Genomic DNA, 27,478 nt, shown 5'->3' on the forward strand with positions numbered 1-27,478 from the left:
TTAAGTGTTCATGTTTCTTAAAAAATAAAGAAGAAGATGAGCACTGCACCCGCTGCGTTTTGGTCCACTCACTACGACGATCGTGACATTATGCAACGACTATATTTTTGTTATCTAATTTGTATTAATCTTTAAAAAAGTTTTACATTTTTCTTCCAATTTGACATTAGAGTATTTTTCTGTAGATTGTTGACAAAAATATATATATACATATATTGTAACACAATTTTTTTTTTATAAATCCAAGGGGATATGAATACATTTGCAAGGCACTGTATGTTGACCATCACTGTTTTTATCATAAGACACAAAACTACTAGATAAGAGACAGCAGAGGTAAGAGACAGCAGCATCTCTCTGATGCTTCTAAAATAACACTTTTTTTCAAGAAGAACACGTCCTGTTTTATATTAATGTTTTGGTGTTTGAACAGAATATGAGGAGAGGATTTTATGGATTTCACTTTATTATATATTGTTAAAATCTTGGGAAATCATACATACAACAAAAGTACACACTACAAATGACTAAATGTCCTCAAAGATTGTCCATCACATGTTCATTAGTTGTTGGAAAATCATGAAACAGCATAAAACACAAGCATGAAACAAAAAACATGAATAATCGATTATCTTTCAATTTAACGCACAAACAGCTGAGACAAATTTTCAAATACCCATGAGTGCACTGGAATAAACATACATAAATGTAATTATACAATAAAAATCTCTCAATTGGCTCCTCTATTGTAATAGTTTCAGTAATAATTGTCCTACAGTGCTGAGCCCTCATCCCTTCCCCTGGATTAGGAAGTACAGTAGAAATACAGTAATGAAGTACAGTAGACATACAGTAATGAGGTACATTAGAAATACAGTAATGGGTTACAGTAGAAATACAGTAATGAAGTACAGTAGAAATACTGTAATGAGGTACAGTACAGTATATTACAACATTACTTACAGTGTTAATCATGTGGTGTTTTACACTAAGTCTGACACAAGAGGGAGAACACAGACCAGGGAGGGATGGTAGAGAGAGGATAGAGGGAGAACACAGACCAGGGAGGGAGGGTAGAGGGAGAACACAGACCAGGGAGGGAGGGTAGAGAGAGAACACAGACTAGGGAGGGATGGTAGAGGGAGAACACAGACTAGGGAGGGAGGGTAGAGGGAGAACACAGACTAGGGAGGGAGGGTAGAGGGAGAACACATTTTTTCTGAACAGCCTCCTATGTTATTATCCCTGATCCCTTATATAATTACATGCTAAATAACTGATCATATTAGAAAGTTTTGAATAATCCCTGATGGTTGTCATTATACAGTAATAATCTACTCTACTGTTACTACTTGACATTAAGATGAGGAAGAGATTGGTACTTCACACTGCCACCTCTTTCTCATCTTTACTTACTAAGAATCCATATAAACGTCAACTGCATCTTCAACAAACTCTTTTAAGATTACAGCACCTCCAACTGCCAAGGCTGCTGGTCCTGATAACACCGCTGTGATACCAGTTGCTATCAATCCCACAGCTTTTCCCGATAAATCTATTAACTTTTTCTTATTCATCTCCCACTGTTTCTTAATTTGCTCCTCTACCAGTTTCAGGATCTCCTCCTCCTGTTTCTTCCTCTCCTCCTCTCTCACCTTCTCTTCCAGTTTTCTGATCTCCTCTTCCTGTTTCTTCCTCTCCTCCTCTTGTTTGATTTTCCTCTGGACCTCCTGGTACATTTCATTGGTGTAGTGTTGTCCTCCATTCTTCATCACCATCTCATCTATCTTCTTCAGCAGCTCTGGGACCTGATTGTGGTCATTCTTCTTTTCATTATTGAAGACATGATTTCTGCCCTTAAAGACCTTGACGAGTTTCATAAGCTCGTCACTCTCACTTAGAAAGTCCACAATTGATTTGTCCTTCAGCTGGTCTCCACCGGTGAACAGAAGGATGGTGTAATTTGATGCTTCTTCTCCAAAGTTGTCCTGGATCCACTTCACAGTGTTCCTCTCCTCCTCTGTGAACCTTCCCAGTCTGATCACCAGCAGGAAGGCGTGGGGTCCTGGGACTGACATGTAGATGGCCTTTTCTATTTCACTTTTCATCTCTTCTTTAGACATTGTTGTGTCATAGAGCCCCGGGGTGTCGATGACATCAGTCTTCCTCCCATCCACCACTCCACTCTGTTTCTCACAGTGAGCAGTGACAGACTCAGGGGAGAGGTCTTCTCTAAACACCTTTCTCCCAAGGATGGTGTTTCCTGTTGCACTCTTCCCTGATCCAGTCTTCCCTACTAAAACTATCCTCAGGTCAGAGGGATGCCCTGAATCTGTGAAAACAGACAAGTGCTTGAGTTGATAGTGATTGTCTTGATGAAAGCTAATGAAATGTGTGTATGTGTGTGTATCAGGCATGTGCGCAGATAGGGACCTACCTGTGCAGAGCACATGCCCCTTTGTCCATCCAGTCTCCCTTCTGTGTTGTAATATAATTTTTAAATAAATGTTTCTGTCATTGTTGTTCGGAATCCACTACTGATCACAAGCTGTTGTCAAGTTCATCACCCCCCACCCCGTCCGTAGGTTGCACCTGTTTACCAGTCTGCCCTGTAAGGAGATTGCACCTGCCCAATATGCAAACATGGACGGCTTGAGAGACCTTAACATTTGTTTAACACTTTAAACACTTGATTTAGCCTACATCATCATCATCATCATCATCCATATTCAGTCTGATTGGCTGATAGGAGCAGAGAGAGAGAGGAAGAAAATACTTCAGTCTGATTGTCTTTTCTTCTTCTCTATGCTCCTATCAGACAACGGTAAATTACAATCAGTATAATACATAAAGCTAACCAGCAGATTAACATCAATCACCAACATCAATGATCAGCTGATAGCCCGCCTTCTTTTCCCCATATCAATCATGTCTTTAGGAGGCACTGAACTAGTTTGTTTACAATTTGTAATTACATAAATAGGCCTATTTAAACATGTTACATTTACACCACAGTGGCATTTAGTATTTTCTCAATTTCGCCCTTTTTTCATTTTGAGCACCTGGCCCCTGAAAGGTCTGTGCACGGCCCTGGTGTGTATATGTGTACGTGGGGGTGTATACTGTACCTTGGCATTGACCAGTGAAGGCTTGCAGACAGAGTGTCAACAAGAACATCATCTTCAGAGTCCATCCTCTTCCTCGTTCCATCGCTGCTACAGTCGGCCAATCAAAACCTATCAGAAACAGACGATGACCTCATTACAAAAAAACTAAGCCCACATAAACTAAATTGGAATTTCTTCTCAGCTATTTCACTTTAAAACAATGTGAACTAAATGGTTTGTGGTGCAATTGTTGTAAAACAAATTACATTCCCTAACAACATAACCAGCATCAGGTAAACATAATGTACTTATATAGGGGGTGTCAAATTACATTCTAAACATGCTTATCATTCTACAGTTGACATTCTGCTACGTGTTAGGACCAGATAGACCAGTTCCTGTGCACCTGGGATGGCAACTCCAGTTCTCTGGGGCCTGATTGGTGTCACACTTTTCCCCCAGCCCTACAGCTAAAACACCTGATTCAACTATTACATTCTAACCTGAAGACCATTGTGCTGCCATCCTGTTAGAAGGTAACAGATCATTTTATTACAATGGTTAAGATGGATTTTCATTGTGTTCCATGGTGTTATTCGCCCCCTAGTGGAGCTTTCTGGTACTTAAAGACTGTACGCAAACAGGAAGTAGAGAATTCGCCCTGCACGCATAGAAGCAGCTAAAAACAACGCTACGGTGCAGGTCTTTCAGTGTAGCTATTTCTTGTCACGCTTCAGCCTCGGAAAATTTGTTTGTAAGTTGGATTCAAGCATTTAGCTAGTGATGATAATCTTGTTATTGATAGAGTTGCTTACATATCAATGTTGGTCGGTTGTATTTACTCACACAAATTGCAATGCTTTTCATGTATGTCGTCAGCTGTATTACTTTGCTCGTGCGTCATGCAAACGAATTGTAAAACATACAATACTGCAGTTTTGTTACTGTTTCTAGTGTAATATGCTTTGTTATTCTACAGAGATGGTTGTACATTATTAGAGTAATGAAAGGAGTTAGCCAATTACCATATGAGTAACAATTAGCTACATGGTTTGGCGTCATGCCAGATGCATGGTACCCTCAGCACGTGTTTTGTATTTTCATGCAACTTCAACTTGAAATGTATAATGTACAGTTACAGTATGTTGATTTGAATTGAATACTAAAGTATTTTCTTTTCTGTATTTTGCAGTTTCACAACATAAACGTTTTCAATATATTCAAAAAAGTCACGCCTTGGGAGTTTTATTGAAGACTTAGTTAGCTATCTGTCTAGTTTTGCATGGGAACGCAATTCAAGGGCAGAATAACCATCATTAGTTGATTATTGGAGCCAGGCGTGTTAGCTGGGGCTAAAGTATGATCGTGGTTCCCTGCACAGGAGTTTCATTGCATCAACCTATGGTTGCATGCCACATCATCAACTGTGCTGTCGGGCACCAGATCGCTATAGCATATGATGTGGATATTTGATATCAGTGGAGGCTGGTGGGAGAAGATATAGGAGAATGGGCTAATTGTAACGGCTGAAATGGAATCATCGGAACGGTGTTAAACACGTTGTTTCCATGTGTTTGATGTGTAGGAACCATTAAATGTATTCTATTCCAGCCATTACAATAAGCCATCCCTCCTACAGCCTCTGGCTGGTATGTAAAATACCTATCCAGCCGTTGTAATATCTGTCATGCATCATCAATGTAGTCAGGCAGGAATGCACTCAGTCACCAAACAGGCCCCAGATGAATGGAGATGCCCATCCCTGCTGTACACTGTGGTATAATGACCTGGCACTCAGTGTCAACAAACCTGCAGGTGTCCCTCAGTACCAAGATACCTGCACGTCAGTCCCTCACAGCAACAACCTGCTATAAGGTGTGTTGACTCAAGGTTTGCCCACTTCAATAAGATATAGCAGGGTTACACAACTCGCGGCCCACAGGCTGAATTTGGCCCGCAGGTAGTTTAATTTGGCCCACCAATTTTTATGAGCAAAACATTAAGACTGTAACAACACGAGGAAATCAGCTCCAATACATTTTTAGTTAACCTGTTGAGGGTAGGGGGCAGTATTGACACGGCTGGATAAAAAAACGTACCCGATTTAATCTGGTTACTACTCCTGCCCAGTAACTAGAATATGCATATAATTATTGGCTTTGGATAGAAAACACTCCAAAGTTTCTAAAACTGTTTGAATGGTGTCTGTGAGTATAACAGAACTCAAATGGCAGGTCAAAACCTGAGAGATTCCTTTACAGGAAGTGGCCTGTCTGACCATTTATTGTCTTTCTTTGACATCTCTTTCTAAAACTTAGGATCTCTGCGGTAACGTGACACTTCCCACGGCTCCAATAGGCTCTCAAAGCCCGGGAAAAAGCTGAATGTCGTCATTCCAGCCCCAGGCTGAAACACATTATCGCCTTTCTCAAGTGGCCGATCAAGGGACTGTGGGCTTAGGCGCGTGCACTGGCCGCCCCCGTCTTTGTGTTTTTTCCTCTGTTTACCGAAAAGGAGATTCCCGGTTGGAATATTATCGCTTTTTTACGAGATAAATTGCATAAAAATTGATTTTAAACAGCGGTTGACATGCTTCGAAGTACGGTAATGGAATATTTAGAAATTTTTTGTCACGAATTGCGCCATGCTCGTAACCCTGATTTACCATTTCGGATAGTGTCTGGAACGCACGAACAAAACGCCGCTATTTGGATATAACGATGGATTATTTGGGACCAAACCAACATTTGTTATTGAAGTAGCAGTCCTGGGAGTGCATTCTGACGAAGACAACAAAGGTAATAACATTTTTGTTATAGTAAATCTGATTTTGGTGAAGGCTAAACTTGCCGGGTGTCTAAATAGCTAGCCTGTGATGGCTGGGCTATGTACTTAGAATATTGCAAAATGTGCTTTCACCAAAAAGCTATTTTAAAATCGGACATATCGAGTGCATAGAGGAGTTCTGTATCTATAATTCTTAAAATAATTGTTATGCTTTTTGTGAACGTTTATCGTGAGTAATTTAGTAAATTGTTAGCAAATTCCCCGGAAGTTTGCGGGGGGTATGCTAGTTCTGAACGTCACATGCTAATGTAAAAAGCTGATTTTTGATATAAATATGAACTTGATTGAACAAAACATGCATGTATTGTATAACATAATGTCCTAGGGTTGTCATCTGATGAAGATCATCAAAGGTTAGTGCTGCATTTAGCTGTCTTCTGGGTTTTTGTGACATTATATGCTAGCTTGAAAAATGGGTGTCTGATTATTTCTGGCTGGGTACTCTGCTGACATAATCGAATGTTTTGCTTTCGTTGTAAAGCCTTTTTGAAATCGGACAGTGTGGTTAGATTAATGAGAGTCTTGTCTTTAAATAGCTGTAAAATAGTCATATGTTTGAGATATTGAAGTAATAGGATTTTTAAGGTATTTGAAAATCGCGCCACTGGATTACACTGGCTGTTGCGTAGGTGGGACGAATTCGTCCCGCCTAGCCCAGAGAGGTTAAGAAATCTGTTCCCAAGTATTCCCACGCATATTAGAGAGATGTGATCGTAAACAAATGTAAGCAAGTTTTGAAATGATTATGTTTTAGTAAAACATATCTGTTTGGGGTTCTTGTGGTCAATTTGCAGTCTACAAATGATTTGTAATTATGTTCCGGCCCCCCGACCATCCCCTACAAAAAAAAACAATCGGACCGTGGCTGAATCTAGCTGATGATCCCTGCAGTATAGGCTACTTAACCCTTGAACTCTCTTAGGTAAATATCATAGACCCTGACCTGTGCTACACTATCTTGTCCTAGACCCTCTGGTTTCTATTCAATAAAACAAGATAAATGTTTTAGGTAAAAGTGAAAAACATCATTCCCCTTTCATTGTTATACAATATTAAACCACAGGTATAAATACAAATAGATTAATGTGATTGTTGACTTTCCAAGAAACTTGTTTATGTGATTGAATTGTCTTGACATGTCTAGTGATGTCATTGTTTGATTATGTCTGCATCAATGTCAACAAACCTGGTATAAATAAAATGTTTACTCAATATTGTGCTACAGTTATTACAATACATTGTTGTACATTTAATTAGTAAGGTAGTTAAGTTGAATACTCACTTTTAGTGTAGTTGCACATATCTGTTAATTGTCCCCTGTTGTGACTGTGAGAGGTGAGGCTATGTGCTGCACCTTATAGTCAGAGTTAAGTTTAATTTCACCTGTAACTAGTCATTTCTAGCCAATGAGAGAAATAATTCACCTCAGGACAGGCAGAGTCTGAATTCTGATTGGGTGTCACTATTATCAACCTCCTCTGACAACTCAACCCTGGATAAGCCACAACTCTGGGTAAAATGAAATGTGTTGGACACAGACATCTTTTTGTGGGAAAAAGGTAAAAAATAAAATGGCTAATAAAACATTTTCAAATATAACTTTGTAGTTGCCTAGCCTGATCTCAGATGTTTGTTCTCTTTCCAACTCCACTGATCACTACATATTGTAATTGTATAGCCTGATCCCAGATCTGTTTGTTCTCTTTCCAACTCCACTGATCACTACATACTGTAGTTGTCTAGCCTGGTCCCAGATCTGTTTGTTCTCTTTCCAACTCCACTGATCACTACATACTGTAGTTGTCTAGCCTGGTCCCAGATCTGTTTGTTCTCTTTCCAACTCCACTGATCACTACATACTGTAGTTATCTAGCCTGGTCCCAGATCTGTTTGTTCTCTTTTCAACTCCACTGATCACTATCAAGCCATATGATAGCCCAAACAGACTGGCACTCAGGTTAATAGTTGCCTATGTCTTCTAATGTAATTGTTTTAGTCATATTATACTGCTCAGTGGTGAGCCTCCACCTCTGTCCCTGCAGTAAGACTGGATTATCGAACAGGCACGCAGGGCTCAATGTTTTTGGGGGTTGGTATTTGAACACGACCTAAGCAATGGAACAATTTGTAGAATTTCAAGAAATTTGCTTTTAAACCACAACAATTTTTACTCAGCCTCATGACAAAATGTTAAGAAAAGCATTGAAAAAGCTGCAAATGTTTCTTTCTGCCCCACTGCAAAATGTGTTGAAATGCAGGATGTAAGCTGTTTTCGTTTTTGAGCGGAGTTGGGGGTGTCGTGGAAATTCTAATCAAAGTTGAGGAGAGACGGTCAATCAGGATATTACTTTAGTCAAAACGTATTAATAACATTGATTACTTATTGCAGTAATGAAGCTGGTCGATGAACCACCCCTAGATGATTCGTTGAGAGCCCAACGAGCAGATTTGAGCCACAGGATTTTATAGTAAAGTACATCCTCCTGAATGTTCATGACTAACAACAGATGTATGGAATGGGTCACAAGGTTAGGATTTGTATGAAAGATACTAATAGATAGTATCTGCTGTAAAGACTGCATGGTGCATGGTGTTTGCAACGCCAGCATGGTGTGTGCAACGCCAAGGTTGTGGGTTCGATTCCCACGGGTGGCCAGAATAAAAAGAAATGTATGTATTCACTACTGTAAGTTGCTCTTTATAAGAGCATCTGCTAAGTGACTAAAATGTAAATGTAAAAAATGGATAACAGGCTTACTGGTCAAATGTACATGAGGGGTACTTCAGAGGTACTCCAGGCAGATCAAAATGTACTTGGTGATACAGTAACCAAAAAAGGTAGAGAACCACTAGCCTACACATACAGACACATTACAACAACATAATTGACTGATCTCATGGCTTGTGTTTTCTTGATAAATACATTTGGATGAAAACAAATATTTTGAAAAACATCAATAGATATATAATGGAACATGTTCATATTTTGTGATATTCTCATTAGGTTCAATGTGAGATAAACAAAAAAATGCAATTAGCAAGATAATTTTTGTAATCAATCTATAACATGCCATGGATTTAAATCCAGCCAGCATGTCAATACAGTGTCATCATTCACCATGATTGTCCTACTAAAGGTTCCACTACTACAGCCTTTCTTAAACCAGTTTGAGCCAGGGACCAGCAAGGCATGGCCTTCTTCCTCTGGGGACCGCTTTGGTAATAAATGATTGAAAATCGCTTTTTTGGCATAAAAAAACACATTTTATTTATTGTATTTTTTACTTTACTCTAAATGAATGAATTATGTATTTACTTGGCTGCCTTCATGGTCTGTCTGTCTGTCTGTCTGTCTGTCTGTCTGTCTGTCTGTCTGTCTGTCTGTCTGTCTGTCTGTGTTGTACTCATGTCTCTCTCTATCCTGTCTTCAAACAATGTAACAATAACTGAATCTTTATAAACAAATAACAATCTTTCATTCTTTCGATATATACAGTGCCTTCGGAAAGTATTCAGACCCCTTTACTTTTTTCGTCATTTTGTTATGTTACAGCCTTAATTGACAATAGTGACCCGTTTCAGGGAACTAGGTGTATGTCGGAGGATCACAACTTTACAGGAGAGCCATTTGAGCGTAAACTTTTTTTAAAGATCAAAATGTTTTTTTTTGCACCGGTTAATATTGTACATAAAAGCCTCTAAGAGAGGTGAGCACTAGAATATCCTCTCTGTCTCCTCACTGTCCGATCCGCTGCTTTGGTTGCTGCTTCACAATATCTTTCACATGACCCATCAATTTAGACAAGTGTGTCTGGGTAAGCGTCATCTAATATTAATAAAATATTTTTATCTGGACACTGTTGACCTAGAATTTTTCCTTTTACCATTTTTTGTCTTAATCTTTACTACACAACCTCACATGTGAATCCTTAAAGAGATGGGTGGGGCTGACTTAAGAGGGTGGGAACATTACTAAATATGTCACGTCCTGACCAGTAATAGGGGTTATTTGTTATTGTAGTTTGGTCAGGACGTGGCAGAGGGTATTTGTTTTATGTGGTTCGGGGTGGTTGTGTGTTTAGTAGGGTGTTTGATTTATTTATTCCGGGTTTTGGGAAATGTTCTATGTTTTTGTATTTCTATGTTTAGTCTAGTCTTTTGTATTTCTATGTTAGTTAATTGGGGTTTGGACTCTCAATTGGAGGCAGGTGTTTTCTATGTTGCCTCTGATTGAGAGTCCTATAAATAGGTATGTGTTTGTTTAGTACTTTGTGGGAGATTGTTCTTGTTTAGCTGTATGTTGCCTGACAAGACTGTCAAGTTCGTTTGTGTTTTTGTATACGTGTTTGTTTTGGTTTTTCCTTCTTTTCCTAAATAAAAGAAGATGAGTATACACTTCCCTGCTGCGTCTTGGTCTCTAACCTACGATAACCGTGACAGAATGGGTGTAGACAAAGGAGAGCTCTCCAGTAAGTTCCAAAACATTCAAAGACCATTTTCTCAAAAGTGAATTTACAAGTTTATCAACTTTCAAAGCAGAATTACTGACACATTGTTCCTGCAGATGCAGTGTATGATATACAATTTTATAGCTCCGAGTCTTTACTTTTATCCAATGAAAAAAACACAGTTTCAAATTTTGCTACATCGAATCAAGGCGGCCGGTCACATATTTTGCTTCATAATACCGATTTGAGCAGGTCGGTCACAATTGATTACATTTAAAAAAATCCTCAGCAATCTACAAACAATACCCCATAATGACAAAGTGAAAACAGGTTTTTAGAATTTGTGCAAATAAAAACAAAACAGAAATACCTTATTTACATAAGTATTCAGACCATTTGCTATGAGACTCAAAATTGAGCTCAGGTACTTCCTGTTTCCATTGATCATCCTTGAGATGTTTCTACAACTTAATTGGAGTCTACCTGTGGTAAATTCATGATTTGGAAAGGCACACAACTGTATATAAGGTCTTACAGTTGACAGTGCATGTCAGAGCAAAAACCAAGACATGCCTCTGATCTGGTGGACTCACTAAACAACACACAGTTTGTTTGTAAATTATGTCTAAGTGTATATCTGTAAATTAAAAACACAAGAAAATATTACTGTCTGGTGTGCTTGATATAAGGAATTTGAAATGATTTATACTTTTACTTTAGATACTTAAGTATATTTGAGCAATTACATTTACTTTTGATACTTTAGAATATTTAAAACCAAATACTTTTAGACTTTTACTCAAGTAGTATTTTACTGGGTGACTTTCACTTTTACTTCAGTCATTTTATATTAAATTATCTTTACTTTGAATCATTAATGACTTGGGTACTTTTTCCACCACTGGTTTTGAAGACATCAGCAGGAACTAGTTCAGCATGTTTCTAAACAAGGAACGAAAATTGTAGGTAACTGACATGATGATAGATTAAAAAATGTCATCCGATTATTCAGGGGTAATTTCAGGTCAGGCTCACAAACATGGTTACCATAGAACAAGACTCTGACCTGGATTCAATCCAAGGTGTATTATAGAGCAGAGCACTAGACAGATGACAATGATATATTTAAAGGCAATTTCCCCGTTGTTCACGGATATCACATTCATGGTTTAATCAAAGTTACAACAGGGAGACACCATCCAGCACAGAAGCAGAGAAAATGTCTATCTGGCCTTCTCTGAGTTCTATCAACAATAACCCCGGAAGCTGGTAGGAAATCCAAATATGGAACTCCATCAGCTGTTACAGAGTTATAAAACGTCAGCTGTTTCAGAATTATAAACATAATCTGTTAGAGTTATAAATGTCATCTCTTATAAACATCAGCTGTTACAGAGTTATAAACATCAGCTGTTATATACATCAGCTGTTACAGAGTTATAAACATCAGCTGTTACAGAGTTATAAACATCAGCTGTTACAAAGTTATAAATGTCATCTCTTGTAAACATCAGCTGTTACAGAGTTATAAACATCAGCTGTTATATAGTTATAAACATCATCTGTTACAGAGTTATAAACATCAGCTGTTACAGAGTTATAAACATCAGCTGTTACAAAGTTATAAATGTCATCTGTTATAAACATCAGCTGTTACAGAGTTATAAAACATCAGCTATTACATAGTTATATATACATCACCCTATGCTACCCACCACTGCGACCTGTACGCTCCTGTTGGCTGGCTCTCGCTTCATACTCGTCGCCAAACCCACTGGCTCCAGGTCATCTACAAGACCCTGCTAGGTAAAGTTCCCCCCTATCTCAGCTCGCTGGTCACCATAGCAGCACCCACCTGTAGCACGCGCTCCAGCAGGTATATCTCTCTGGTCACCCCCAAAGCCAATTCCTACTTCGGCCGCCTCTTCTTTTAGTTTTCTGCTGCCAATGACTGGAACGAACTACAAAAATCTCTAAAACTGGAAACACTTATCTCCCTCACTAGCTTTAAGCACCAGCTGTCAGAGCAGCTCACAGATTACTGTACCTGTACATAGCCCATCTATAATTTAGCCCAAACAACTACCTCTTCCCCTACTGTATTTATTTATTCTGCTCCTTTGCACCCCATTATTTCTATTTCTACTTTGCACTTTCTTCCATTGCAAATCTACCATTCCAGTGTTTTACTTGCTATATTGTATTTACTTTGCGACCATGGCCTTTTTTGCCTTTACCTCCCTTATCTCACCTCATTTGCTCACTTTGTTAAATAGTTCATAACTATTAAATAGTTAAATAATAAATAGTTAATAACATCAGCTGTTATAGAGTTATAAAATGTCAGATGTTATGGTTATAAACATCAGCTGTTACAGAGGTATAAACATCAGCTGTTAAAGAGTTATAAACATCAGCTGTTACAGAGTTATAAACATCAGCTGTTACAGAGTTATAAACATCAGCTGTTACAGAGTTATAAACATCAGCTGTTACAGAGTTATATAACATCAGCTGTTACATAGTTATAAACATCAGCTGTTACAGAGTTATAAACATCAGCTGTTACAGAGTTATAAACAACAGCTGTTAGAGTTATAAACATCAGCTGTTACAGAGTTATATAACATCAGCTGTTACAGAGTTATAAACATCAGCTGTTACAGAGTTATAAACATCAGCTGTTAGAGTTATAAGCATTAGCTGTTACAGAGTTATAAACATCAGCTGTTACAGAGTTATAGACATCAGCTGTTATAAGCATTAGCTGTTACAGAGTTATAAACATCAGCTGTTACAGAGTTATAAACATCAGCTGTTACAGAGTTAAACATCAGCTGTTAGAGTTATAAACATCAGCTCTTACAGTTTTAAACATCAGCTGTTAAAGAGTTATAAAACATCAGCTGTTACACAGATATTAAACAGTATTGAAGCAATCACTATAGTAAAAAGATTATTAGTAATCGATTACATCAAAGAGTAGTTGTAACCTAATCAGATCATCAGACAGTGTCCACAGAACGTTATCAATATAATACATCAGTGAATAATCAGTCCTCGGTTCTTTAACTTGTACCTTCAGTAACTTGCTCTGGTGTCATTCACTATATCAACAGATACGAGAACAAACCATAACAAGTCTGATGACTATAAACCCGCACCTTGAGTGTCACAAATAGAACACTGTATATCATGTGTATTACAGAAACTCTAAATATGCTAAACATTGTGTTGATCACTCTACACTAAATATGAGATTTGGGGAACTTACATTTCCCCATTGGGTTTGTGTTGTGGAAGGTACCTGTGGGGTTTGTACCAAAAGGCACCTAGTACACTTTATAGTGCACTAGGGCCCTGGTGAAGGGAATAGGGTGCCATTTGTGACATATCCCACATGTGCTGATGTGTTTCAGACAGTCCTTCCTATTTAGATAGCTATCTCTTACCACAGGCGGATGAAATGTCTGCTTTGTTCTGAAGTCATGAACATGATGCACTGACTTCCCTCACAGTCCTTCTCATCACGAGGTGTGTTTGGATGGAAAGACGTCCTTCTCATCACGAGGTGTGTTTTGGTGGAATGACGTCCTTCTCATCACGAGGTGTGTTTTGGTGGAATTACGTCCTTCTCATCACGAGATGTGTTTTGATGGAATGACGTCCTTCTCATCACGAGGCGGGCCGGGTGCCTACAGGCTGACCCCGGTCGTCAGTTGAACAGTGTTTCCTCCGACACGTTGGTGAGGCTGGCTTCCTGGTTAAGCGGGCGAGTGTTAAGAAGCGCGGTTTTGTGGGTAATGTTTCACGCATGACTCGACCTTTGCCTCGCGAGCCCATTGGGGAGTTGCAGCGATGAGACAAGATCGAAATTGTGGAGAAATAAGGGGTAAAATACAATCTTCATTGAAATAATTCAACACCAAAGTCCTAATCTGCCCTAGAGGCACCAGGGAATCAAGATGCAAGGAGTTTTGTAGGTTATTATAACAATGGGGGCAATAAAACTAAAGGAGGATTTACCTAAATTGGTCGAGACCACAGGGACCTCAAGAGTTAACTAATCTTACGAGCGGCTTTGGTAGCTCATTATTTCATACGTTAGCAACAAAGTTAGGTACGTTGGAAGCTTCTGTAGTAGAGCTTTGTAAACAAAAAGGGAGTAATGAAGTGATCTATGGGACTTTAATGTGGACCAGCCAACTTTTTGATACAGGATGTAGTGGTGAGTATTAAAACTGTCAACTGTGAAGGGCACTATGGTAGACGGCATCCAAAGTTTTAAGAGTAGTAGCTGCTGCAATCTGGTAAATGGTGTCACCTTAGTCAAGAACTGTCAGGAAGAACTGTCAGTCTGCTTCCTGCTATTTAGGGAGAGGCAAGATATATTCCTAAAACCGAGGCCCACTTTGCATACAGATTAATAATCCAAGTTTTAACAGATAAACCAATATTATTTTTATTAATAGTAAAGAGAACAGGTTCCAGTACCAGGAAACTAGACTTCACACCATCAGAAATCCCACATTGAGTCCTGTCTGACAGATCATTCTCAAACCACTTTCAAGAAGCCTGATCCAGTCCTATTTCAGTCAACCTTTGAATGAGTGTGATGGTCAACAGTGTCCAAGGCCTTGGAAAGGCAGCGCAATAATGTTTCTGATTAAAGTAATTGAACACATTTAAAACAAACGTAGCAGCTGAAACTGTGCTCTGTCCAGGTCTAAAACCTGATTGGTTCACATTAAGAATAGAGTGGGAAGTTTAAAATGTTCTTAGTTGACAGTTGGCCAGGGATTCAACACTTTGGAAAGGCAAGATAATTTGCAAATTGTATGGTAGTTATCTAAGTCAGAAGGATCTCCTCTGTGTAGGGGGAGGACATACCCTGCTTTACAGATCTTAAGGATATCAGCAGAAACAACTGTAAAGTTATAATGTAATGGTTCTGCGATAAGTGGTGCAGAGAGTAAGAAGGGATTATGTGAATCAGCTATACATTTTTTACTTTCTTACACTCTTTAGCATAGCACTTAGTACATCATAGACATCAAATGGGGAAATGAAGATAAAGTCTGTGAGTCTGTTAGTGCATCGTTATCTACAATGTCATGTGACTAGGGGACTCTCAAATAGAATGATATGCATTTTCAGAGATGATCCTTTCAAATAATTGGCCAGTTTAAGCTAAATGGTTGTTAAAAGTATCACAAATGTAAATGTCGTCTAGTATGGGACCAGAGGCTGTCAAAACCTGCCTCCTTGAACACGATACAGTATACTGCACTATCTCTGCACTAAACAAGGTAAATGTTTTAGGTAAAAGTCAAACCATAATTCTCCTTTCACTGTTCTACAATATTAAAACATGTGCATAAATACAACATATAGCAGAATGTGATTGTTAACAGCTACATGATTTGTTTTGACTTTTTGATGTTAAGTTATGCAATCATATGATTATTTATACATAAATGTTAACAGACCTGGTATCAATAAAATGTCTGCATATTATTGTGCTACAGTTATTCAAAAACTGTAGAGTAGATTGTTGTACAACATTTAATTTGTAAGGTAGTTAAGTTGAATACTCACTTTTAGTGTGGTTTCACAGATCTGTTAATTGTTGTCCCCTGTTGTCACTGACACATCTGAAGCAGTGGGCCTGATGGTTTTGCATAGCCACATGCCCCGGGTGGGTGGAGATTTACCTCAACGACCAATGGAATGGTCTAAAACTCATGCGAAACTAAAGCGCCCAATGTGCTGCACCTTACGTTCTGTTAAGTTTCATTTTCCCTGCAACTAGTCATTTCTAGGCAATGAGAGAGTGTTGCTCGGCAAACATTATTCTACTCAAGACAGGTAGGATCTGAATTCTGATTGGGTGTCGCTTTTTAACCTTGGTTGCTTGCCAGAATCAGATAAAATGAAAGACATAGACTTCTCCTTCTGGGAGAAAAAGGTTACAAAGTAAATAACAAATTAAACTACATTTTCAAATGTAATGTTATACCTGTCTAGCCTGGTCCCAGATCTGAGGCGGCAGCATATCCTAGTGGTTAGAGCATTGGACTAGCAACAAAAAGGTTGCAAATTCAAATCCCGAGCTGACAAGGTAAAAATCTCTTGTTCTGCCCCTGAACAAGGCAGTTAACCCGCTGTTCCTTGGCCATCATTGAAAATAAGAATTTGTTCTTAACTGACTTGCCTAGGTAAAAAAAAGTTAACTTTTTTTTTTTTGTATCCGTTTGTTCTCCTAATACCCATAAATCCCAGCTGTCAAAGACGGAAATGGTTCCTATCATTTATCCACCATTCATTTTTCACATAAAGGACTATAGAAACACTTAAAATGGTAACACTATACTTTACACCCAGCATCATAACACGGTCATAACCATGTGTCGGGTCGCGTAAATTCGAACCTGGTGTTAGGACAAAGAGAAACTCTGGTCTCTAGTACTGTTTCACAGCTGTTTATTAAGCTAAGTAAATAGTGATAAATGCAATGTTCGTATATACGGGTTCACTGTAACACCTCGCAGGGCAAACAGAGAACTGAGTGACACATCCTTTGCTTTTCATTAAATACTCTGAGAAGAGATAGTTCCCGCTCACTGCTGGCCTGTCAGAGGGAGGATGAGCGTGTTAAACTTACTCATCCTATCGTTGGCGTGCAGGCTGGTCCCAGCCTCTAGACGCATCTTTGTTGCCAAGCATAGTTGTCTTCTAGCATATCTTCGTGTGTGTACCCGAGAGTCAGACACCCAAGGACAGTGCCTGTTTTTATGCTACAGTTAGGACAGTTTCTGCTTTTGCGCTACAGCTATCTTCCATTCTACCAGCCCCTCCCATACACCTGTCCTTGAGCGGCCCCACAACCAGGCATTGTGTGTGTGTGTCACGAGTCTACTCAGCCTACACTCCTACTAGCCAGCAATCCTCCAGTTAGTCATGTCTATTATATGTCGCTCAATCTATGTTAATACAATATAAACCTCTTATGTTTAGCATTAGTATTCATAAGTTATGCACCACAACTAATTTTATTATATAGGTTTAAATAGTTGTATTATATTGGTTATGCAAACAAATAGTTGGTTAAACCCTAACAATCCCCCTTTTCACACCTGATAGGTGTGAATACATAAGTTCTTAATATTTCAGGGACATTTTGAGATTCCCCCTTTTGACACCCCCTAGGGTGTCACTCAACACAATTTTAAATTCCCATTTTAATGATTAGCTGATTCATTAAAAAACCCTCAAGTCCTTCCGGCTACACCTCACTTGTACTAGGTTGACTACCAGCCTCCCAGGAACTTCAAACCTTCACATAAGGAAAGACAAATAATACACAGGATAAATTCATAACATATTATTTAAAAAACTTATAAAAAGAAGACCTTCTGCGGCAGTGGCTACACCTAACGTGTGGGACAGACTTTTTGTCCCAGTACTTAAAACCTTCACGTCCACCTGCCACTACATTCAATACATATGAGGACATTTTGGATAAGCTTTATTCAACCACTTCCCCAACAGCAAACCAAGGATCGTCCTCAGACAGACCCGTCTTTTGCTCAGAGGTTGATTCAGTATCCACTGGGGTCACTTCCATCAAAGACATCATTCCGGTTGCTCTGACAACTTCTGTAAGATATTTTCTCAAGCAAAGGATTATACAGGCAACACAACACAACAATAATAAGAACACAAGCACTAGGGTCAGAAATCCAGTAACCACCATAGATGTGTACTTACCAAAAAAGTTGTTCAGCCAATTCCCCTAGTATACCACCTGCTACACCCTTCATTTCAGCAGATAGCTTGTCAAGTCCCAGTAGTGCTTTGGTAATGCTATCATCAGGGCTAGTGTTATTAGGGATAAAAGTACAGCATTGTTCACCAAACGTTTTATACACCCCCCATTATTAGCCAATATCATACCCAACTCCAATCTATTTTGTCTAGCGGTTCTAGTGGTAGCCTCTAGTTGCTCAGCCATACCTGTCAGTGCAGTGCGAGTATAGTTAACAAATCTCTGTTGGTTATAATATATCCTTCTATATTAACACACACACACATCAGTAGAGAACTCAACCCAGCTTTAGGCGGCTGTATTCTTCCACAGTACACATACATTCCTTATCAACCTTGCCACCTGTCTTCTAATCTCCTGCCCACTAGCCGTTCCCAGGCCGTTGTTACTCTCCCTAACTTAGGGAGGCTTCTTCTCCTGTTCCCTTCCCAAGGTCGTCTTATCAACTCTGCCCTGCTCATTCTGGTAACAGTGTCTTACTCACACAGTATTGGAATATAGTTTTTCACCCATTATTATAGCCTTATTTTGAATACATTTCAACAGGTTATAAGGTTTCTGAGTGAAATCATTTAGTCAAACCTTTCATTACATCCATCCGATTGGCTAAATATTTCACATACATTATAACACATCTATTTTTATTGGATTCAGAAATTTCACACAAAATCAAACTAATTCAGGAAACTCTAAAGATGGTCTCATCTTATCATGGGCTCCTCATAATTGAATGAATCCTCCACCAGGCTCGGCGGTAGGTATTTGTCGTCCCACTGATCTGAACTTTGACTCGGTCCGTATATCACCATCTGCTCCGTTATCGATCACTCTAGAGTTCTGGAAATGAAACTTCTCACACAAGGAACCAAACAACAACCACACAACACAAACACACTCATACAGGTGAAAGCAGCCCACACCACAATGATTACAACATTTTTCCAAAGGTACTATCGAACCACCCCTTGAGTGCAGTGTCCACCCCAGAGTTTTCTGCTAACTCCTGAGCAAAATTGTTTAGACCGGCCAGGGCCTTGGTTACTGATCCATCTGGAGCTGTGTTATTAGGAATGTACGTACAGCAATGAACCTAATCATTCTACCTCCACCGCCCTCTTCTGCCAATAACATATCGAGAGTCAGTCTATTTTACCAGGTCATGAGGGAGGTGGCGGATAATTGGTCAGAGAACCTCTTTACTGCATCCCCGGTTTCATTCATGAATCTCTGTTGATTATAAAAGATGTCATTAATCCAATCCACATTTTTATTTATTGTCAACCACCAAAATAATGTAGTGTTAAAGCCTTCACATATTTGATTCATTGCTTTGTATTCATCTGGAACTTCCCTGAGGATGCCAATAGCATCCCTCTAGACAAAGCTACTCCCATCCTGGTCAAAACTCCTCCTGTGCCTACTTTAGCCTCCTATAACTGGCCTCTGATGACTAACTCGAACTGGTTGGACCTATAACCCCAGGGCGCAAGTTAACCACCCTTTGTGGTAATTTATGTTGTATGCGTCCTTTGCTGGTACTAGCCCACCCTACATCAGTTATAGGTGCTGTGAGATTAAGAATTTTCTATTCATCTTTCAAACCTAAGTCAGTCACATTTAACGATTACTTTCCATCCTTTAAAATCATCTAAGTTCTCGGTGCCATTCTTGTATCTATAACACTGGTACTCATCAGGAGTTTAGGTGAACCGAGGTGGGTTGGCTGAGTCCTTCAATCTGGCCAACCCCAATTCCTGTACAGTTGTCTGCTTCCACAGGAAATTGTTTAATGTTTACCTTAAATTCTACATCTTGATCTTCTTTGATTCCTTATTCTGTATGTCACTCATCAGTGTATTATATAGTTTATCTTTTACTTCTTCTCAATGACAACGGTATCGTATGATTAGTACCGGAAGGTGGTGGATCTGAATGTATCAGAAAGGTTACCAAAACTATGATGCAGCTCAGAGTCTCTACTCTTCCCAAAAACCGCCAACCCTCTCCTGCCCTTAGTCGCTCTGCTAGGTACCACCCCATACTCACACCTCTAGGAGCACACACAGTGATGAACAGTCGGGATAGGAAATCTTCGTTAACCTGTTAGGGCTAGGGGGCAGTATTTGCACGGCTGGATAAAAAAATTTACCCGATTTAATCTGGTTACTAATCCTACCCAGTAACTAGAATATGCATATACTTATTATATATGGATAGAAAACACCCTAAAGTTTCTAAAACTGTTTGAATGGTGTCTGTGAGTATAACAGAACTCATTTGGCAGGCAAAACCCTGAGACAGATTCTGACAGGAAGTGGATATCTGATGTGTTGTATTACCTTTAAACCTATGCCATTGAAAAACACAGGGGCTGAGGAATATTTTGGCACTTCCTATTGCTTCCACTAGATGTCACCAGCCTTTACAAAGTGTTTTGAGTCTTCTGGAGGGAGATCTGACCGAACAAGAGCCATGGAACGATGATGTCCCATTAGACACCTGGCGCGCGAGTTCATGTTGGGTACCCTCGTTCCAATACGTTATAAAAGAGAATGCATTCGTCCACCTTGAATATTATTCATGTTCTGGTTAAAAAAGGCCCTAATGATTTATGCTATACAACGTTTGACATGTTTGAACGAACGTAAATATATTTTTTCCCCTCGTTCATGAAGAGAAGTCCGGCGGGCTTAGATCATGTGCTAACAAGACGGAGATTTTTGGACATAAATGATGAGCTTTTTTGAACAAAACTACATTCGTTATGGACCTGTGATACCTGGAAGTGACATCTGATGAAGAGAATCAAAGGTAATGGATTATTTACATAGTATTTTCGATTTTCGATCTCCCCAACATGGCGGCTAGTCTGTATCGCAACGCGTATTTTTCTGGGCGCAGTGCTCAGATTATTGCAAAGTGTGATTTCCCAGTAAGGTTATTTTTAAATCTGGCAAGTTGATTGCGTTCAAGAGATGTAAATCTATAATTCTTTAAATGACAATATAATATTTTACCAATGTTTTCTAATTTTAATTATTTAATTTGTGGTGCTGACTTGAATGCCGGTTATTGGAGGGAAACGATTTCCTGAACATCAACGCCACAGTAAAACGCTGTTTTTGGATATAAATATGAACTTGATAGAACTAAAAATGCATGCATTGTCTAACACAATGTCCTAGGAGTGTCATCTGTTGGAGATTGTAAAAGGTTAGTGCATCATTTTAGCTGATTTTATGGTTTTGGTGACGCCTGTCTTTGAATTGGCACAACATTACACACAACTCTTGTAAATGTACTGTCCTAACATACTCTAAATTTATGCTTTCGCCGTAAAACCTTTTTGAAATCGTAAAACGTGGTTAGATTAAGGAGATGTTTATCTTTCAAAGGGTGTAAAATAGTTGTATGTTTGAAAAATTTGAATTTTGACATTTATTTGGATTCAAATTTGCCGCTCTTGAAATGCACCTGCTGTTGATGGAGTGCACCACGGGTGGGACGCTTGCGTCCCACCTAGCCCATAGAGGTTAAGGAGGTAACCCCCGGACCCTGTTGGTACTCGGTTCTTCTCCTAACTCTGTGTGTGATCAGCAGTGCTCATATGTGTACATACCTTCTTGCAGTGGATAACGTGGACCCAAGTGACTCTCTCAGCTTTTCTAATGGCAAAGGCAATGGTTTAACAGAACCTGGTATGGGCCTTCCCAATGGGGCTGCTTCCAGTTTTTTCTCCTCAGGGACTGGATCCACACCCAGTCTCCTAGTTGGATTGAGTGAATCACCTTCTCCTGTAATTCACCTGTTGGACACAAAATCTTGGACATACGGGTTTGGTTAACAAACAGTCTTCTCATGTGCTCTGCTAGTATTTCTTCAACTTCTATGTCTACCTGTTCTGGTATCTCTAACTCTGGCATTCTATAGGCTCTACCTGATTAGCTAAACTGTCATCCATCATTTAAAGAGATAGATCCCAGTAAATCAACTCTAGGGATAATATCTTGACCTCATTTTTTAGTTAGCATAATCATGTCCACCAAGTAAGTTGGGAACGCTTCTACCCATTTGCTATACTTATCTGTTATTGTTAAACACCCCTTCTTCCCCTCAATTCGGAATTGTTCAATAAGTCCATTTCCAAATGTTGGAATGGATATTCTACAAAAAATGTTTTTGTTTAAGTAATATGTTCTTGTTTAAGTAATTATCCTAACCTGTTCTATCGCCTGCTCTACCATACTCCCCCTATTTATACATGGCTCAAGCCATGTGTCAATTTTGCAGAATATCTAAACAGTTTCTTTGGTAAGGTTAGTAAATGATCCTTATGTCAGCCCTTCTCTTGTAGGATTGCCCCCTTTCATTTTCCACATGTCCAATTCTCCCTTGGGCATTCATCCTTAGCTACCCTGTAACCATTCTCTGTAAAGTGTCTTATCTTCTTTAAGATTTAACAACTACTTTCAACAAAATTATCATATCTTTTCCTAGCTAAATTTACCAAACATAACTTAAAATCAAAACTAAAATACATGCCTATGGAGCCGATAGTCTCTCCATGAATTAATATCCTAAAGCTAAGCGAACCAAACTAAATTCTCTTCCTATCTTTTATTCTTATTATGTCTTTTCTGTCTGTCCCAGTATTATTTCTGTCCTCACCTGTTTATCATTTAAATATGCTGGTCTCCACTCACTAACTGTTATCTAATTCTTCTGTGTCCCTTTTATCTTCTCTTCCTTGCTTATGCTCTCCTCCTGCTACTTCCAACCCATCAAGGTCTCAGCAGTGCAGGGGAGTACTAAATGTCTCACTATCTTATTCCATAGTTACTTAAATTTATCTCGATACCCTCAATGATCCTGGATCACCTACAGATGACATATATTCCTGTCCTGTTGACAAAAGTCTACCATTATTAGACTTATTCACAACAAAATATAATACTACTATTATGTCAATTCCACAGCCTTGTTGTGTTAAATCTCTGACACTGCTTACAACCACAGCTGACTTCCTAAGGGAAAATAAACGTATCTAGATCATGTAAAAAATACCCCTAATTATCAAACGATATTCACCTAACATAATCAGATCAAAAATGACTAATCTGAACTTCTCCACAAAGAAAAAATATTGTAGCCTTATCGTCATTCTGTCTTCTCATTGGTTCAAATTATCAATTGTGTGTAAGAACTTTAACTCCATCATAATTATCAGTTCTACAAATGTCCTTAAAGTCAGTATCACAAATAACCTTAAATTCACCATCCAAATGGCTTTTCATTGCGGCTGATCAGACCACAAAAGGAAAAGTCACTAGAGGGGTCAAACGTCATACCACCCTTTCAGAACCATATTTCTTACTACATTAGACAAATGAAGGCTAAGAACTTTATCTACATTTTTTATTCCCGGTTCCCAGAACATTCCCTATCAAAATAATTTCACGTGCTTAATTAAAACTCAGAAACCAAAACTTTCAAAATGCCATGTGTGTATCCCTTTAAGATATCCTGTCCCTAGGATTTTTTCCAAAGAGAGCTAAGCCTCCTTTTTCCATAAACTAACCACTTGGTCAGCATTTCCTCATACTACACCGATTCAGAAACCCAAACGTTAACTACAAACAAAACCTAAAAATACTTATAATTCCATTGTACTCCCCCCAATCATTAGTTTTAAACTTAATTGAACATGCGCTACCCTTGGATACAATACTGTACTTCAAACCTATTAAACTCCCCTACTTTAACATACTACTTGACTAATTTAACCCAAGATTGCTTAAAACCTTAAACCCCTTCAGTTTGTCTGCAAACCGGCCCATTCTGTTTGCTAGGAATACCCTGCCATTATACACAACTGTGTTTAATGTGCACTGTCCCTGTAAAAATAAAATTAACTCCACCTGCAATTCACTTTACTGACTTGACATTTTTCCACGTAATGGAAACAAATTATAATGTTAGAATACATTACTTCCTGCTCAAATTCACTATTTTTACCTAAACAATAAAACCCATAAACAACAATCAGAAACTATCACAAAACTTTTACGATCCAACTATTCAGACCTGAATTCCTTACAGCTAAATATAGTCCAGCGCGCACAACCAACTCTCCTCTTCTTACCAGTTGGCCAAAATATAACCTCTACTCAAACAACGTTCTGCCTTTCCTCTATTGTAAGAGTAAAACCAAACTTTTCAACTTTCTCTTCTCTTTTGGCTTCACACTTATAAAATTTCCAAGACTTAAAAGTAACATATAAATCGCCAAACTTACTTTTCAACTTTCTTAGTAACTTCCTTTTTCTTTTCACCCTCTGCTCGCTTCCTCGTTGTCTCTGTCTCTCTTTTTCTCCTTCTCAGAATTTAGGAATAATTACTATTGTGACTTTTGATAAGTTATTAGGTCTCACACACATACAAGTTACCTTTAACTGGTCAGTAAACCTATCTCACACGCACATAATAATTTTAATTTTTTCCTTTTCCTGCTGATATCCTTCTTCAATCTTTCTCTCTCTCTTTCTCTACACTTGCCTTTTTGCCTTCTTAACCGGGCTTCAGACAGCCATACCCTGGCTATGTCTAACCCTCAACATGCTGTTTCCCTGTCTTGTCTCCACATACCTTATGCATCTTTCTTACCATTAGTCCCAACTTTAACCCATCATTTAAAACATATTTTTTCCAAACCTAAACACACCCTTAGTATATCAAATCAAGTAATAACTCTCCGTTAGAGCCAACATTACCCCACCATTCAAAAGATAAACTTTACAAACCGAGCCACGCCCACAGTACGTGCCTTGCCAATAGCCACAATTATCGTCCTATCTAACATATTCCTCCAGTCCTTTTGATGCTTTTTCATTAATAAATTCAAACAGTTAAATATCACCTTTTATTCTACACCTAAATTAAGCATATTATTTTATCTTCGAAACTTCTATTATACTGTCATTCTCTTGCCTTTACATTCCTAAGTTACTATTCCTCTTTTATCTCGTCTCCAACCTCACCTCCTTTCCTAAGAATTACTCCGCCGTCTCGCCGGTCACCCAGTATTCTTATCTAAAATTTTCCGACCCCAGTCGTACTCTCGTAGTTACAAACCTCGCCGGCAGCAATTGCTATTTCAATTATTCCCTATATCCCCGGTCCTAGGTGCACCCGCCGAGTTACGATCCTAGCCGGGAGATTTCAGTATTTTCTCCGGTTCTCACCGTGCCCTCAATGTCACGGATCTGGCCGGTAGAACAATACTCTATGGTACCAAGGTAATAACAACACATTCACCACGGGTTTGCATGTCACAATAATGACTCTATAATATTTCTTATCTACTCATAATAATTCATAATTTGGTTCACTTACATCGAACAGGTGCTTCACAAAATTTATTTGGATAAAGCCAATATGCAGATCTTTACTTATTATAACAATAGGTGTCTGCTTACCTGTTTTTAGTTGTCATGACGTTTTGTGAAACACCCCGTCCCATGACAGCGATGTCCAATTGGCTGATCAATACTCAGCGAAGTCCCGGTACCAGAATCACGTCGGGGTCACCATTTGTCAGGTCGCGTCAATTCGAATCTGGTATCAGAACAAAATAGTCAGCACATTGTAACTTCTGATTTCTTTGTACTTTAATTAATGCAAACACTTGAATGGTAAATATGTGGTTCGTATATACGGGCTCCCTGTAACACCACGCAGGGTAGACAGAGAACTGGAATGACATTACAAGTTCTTCTTTAAATACTTTGACAGACTTAGTTCCCTCTCCTTGAGGGCCTGTCATAGTAGAGTCTAGAATATGGTTTAGACTTATTCCAGCCTATCGTTGGCGTGCCGGTTGGTCCCAACCTCTAGACGCACTCCAACTTCCTGGCGGATGTCTCAACTTGCGACTGCACAATGCACAGTTCTCTAAAACCCTTACGCCCCCCCGCATATACCTTTCACCCATATCCTGTTATTGCTATTATTCTACAGAAAATCCTGTTTCTACATCATCAGCATTCTTTCCATATGACCCACCATCATATGAGCCACTTCCTCTTAACATATAGCAGTACTCAATTATCTATACTTTATATACTCATTATTATAGCATCTGTGTTATATTATATAGGTTATGCAAACAAATTGTTATATTATATAGGATATGCACTCAAATAGTTGGTCAAACCCTAACACAGGCCAAAACCTGAAAAGATTCCATGCAGGAAGTGCCCTGTCTGACAATTTGTTGTCCTTCTGTTGCATCTCTATCGAAATTATAGCATCTGTGCTGTAACGTGACACTTTCTAAGGCTTCCATTGGCTCTCTAAAGCCACCAGAAAGTGGAATGGGGTGTCTGCAGTCTCTGGGCAAAGTATAGGAGCAGAGTTTGTAAGTGGTCAGCCTGGGGACAGTGAGACTGGAGAAAAATAGCATAAAAATTGATTTTAAACAGCGTTTGACATGCTTCTAAGTACGGTAATAGAATATTTTGAATTTTTTTGTCACGAAATGCGCTCGCGCGTTACCCTTCGGATAGTGACCTGAACGCACGAACAAAATGGAACCCTGGAAAATGGAACCCTGATCTGTTCACCGGACGTGCTACCTGTCCCAGACCTGCTGTCCCAGACCTGCTGGAACCCTGACCTGTTCACCGGATGTGCTACCTGTCCCAGACCTGCTGTTTTCAACTCTCTAGAGACAGCAGGAGCGGTAGAGATACTCTCAAAGATCGGCTATGAAAAAGCCAACTGACACTTACTCTTGTGTTACTGACTTGTTGCACCCTCGACAACTACTATGATTATTATTATTTGACCATGCTGGTCATTTATGAACATTTGAACATCTTGGCCATGTGCTGTTATAATCTCCACCCGGCACAGCCAGAAGAGGACTGGCCACCCCTCATAGTGTTAGGGTTGAACTGGCTATTTGTATGCATAACCTTTATAATATACCGGGGAAGCTATGCTACAATATTAAGTATATAAGCTACGGATAAATCAACTGCTGAAGACAGGAAGTGCGTCACTAGGCTGGGACCAGCCTACACGCCGACAATAGGAGGAGCAAGTTTAAACCACGCTCCTCCTCCCTCTGACAGGCCAGCATTGAGCAGGAACTATCACTGTCAGAGTATATAAGCGAGAACAATAGGGGTGTCGTTCTCTTCTCTGTTTGCCCTGCGAGGTATAACAGCGAGACCGTATATATACGA

General features: G+C 39.2%; 1 protein-coding gene across 1 annotated transcript; it reads right to left on the reverse strand.

The window, feature by feature from the left end:
• Positions 1-429: 429 nt before the first annotated feature.
• LOC106592730 (GTPase IMAP family member 7) lies at positions 430-16,253 on the reverse strand. Its single transcript, XM_045709886.2, has 3 exons — positions 16,001-16,253; positions 3,129-3,236; positions 430-2,332 (listed from the first exon to the last, which is right to left on the reverse strand). Exons 2-3 carry the CDS (start codon positions 3,208-3,210, stop codon positions 1,416-1,418), a joined length of 999 nt encoding a protein of 332 aa, XP_045565842.1. The 5' UTR covers positions 3,211-3,236; positions 16,001-16,253; the 3' UTR covers positions 430-1,415.
• Positions 16,254-27,478: the final 11,225 nt, after the last annotated feature.

This window comes from Salmo salar, chromosome 02 (genome assembly GCF_965601325.2).
Source record: "Salmo salar chromosome 02, fSalSal1, whole genome shotgun sequence".
Taxonomy (NCBI): Eukaryota; Metazoa; Chordata; class Actinopteri; order Salmoniformes; family Salmonidae; genus Salmo; species Salmo salar.

Coding starts and splice junctions, on each gene's coding strand:
- LOC106592730 (XM_045709886.2), bottom strand. CDS start 3,210: ATGGAACGAGGAAGAGGATGGACTCTGAAGATGATGTTCTTGTTGACA. Junction 2,333..3,128: donor CTTCACTGGTCAATGCCAAG/GTACAGTATACA, acceptor CTGTTTTCACAG/ATTCAGGGCATCCCTCTGAC.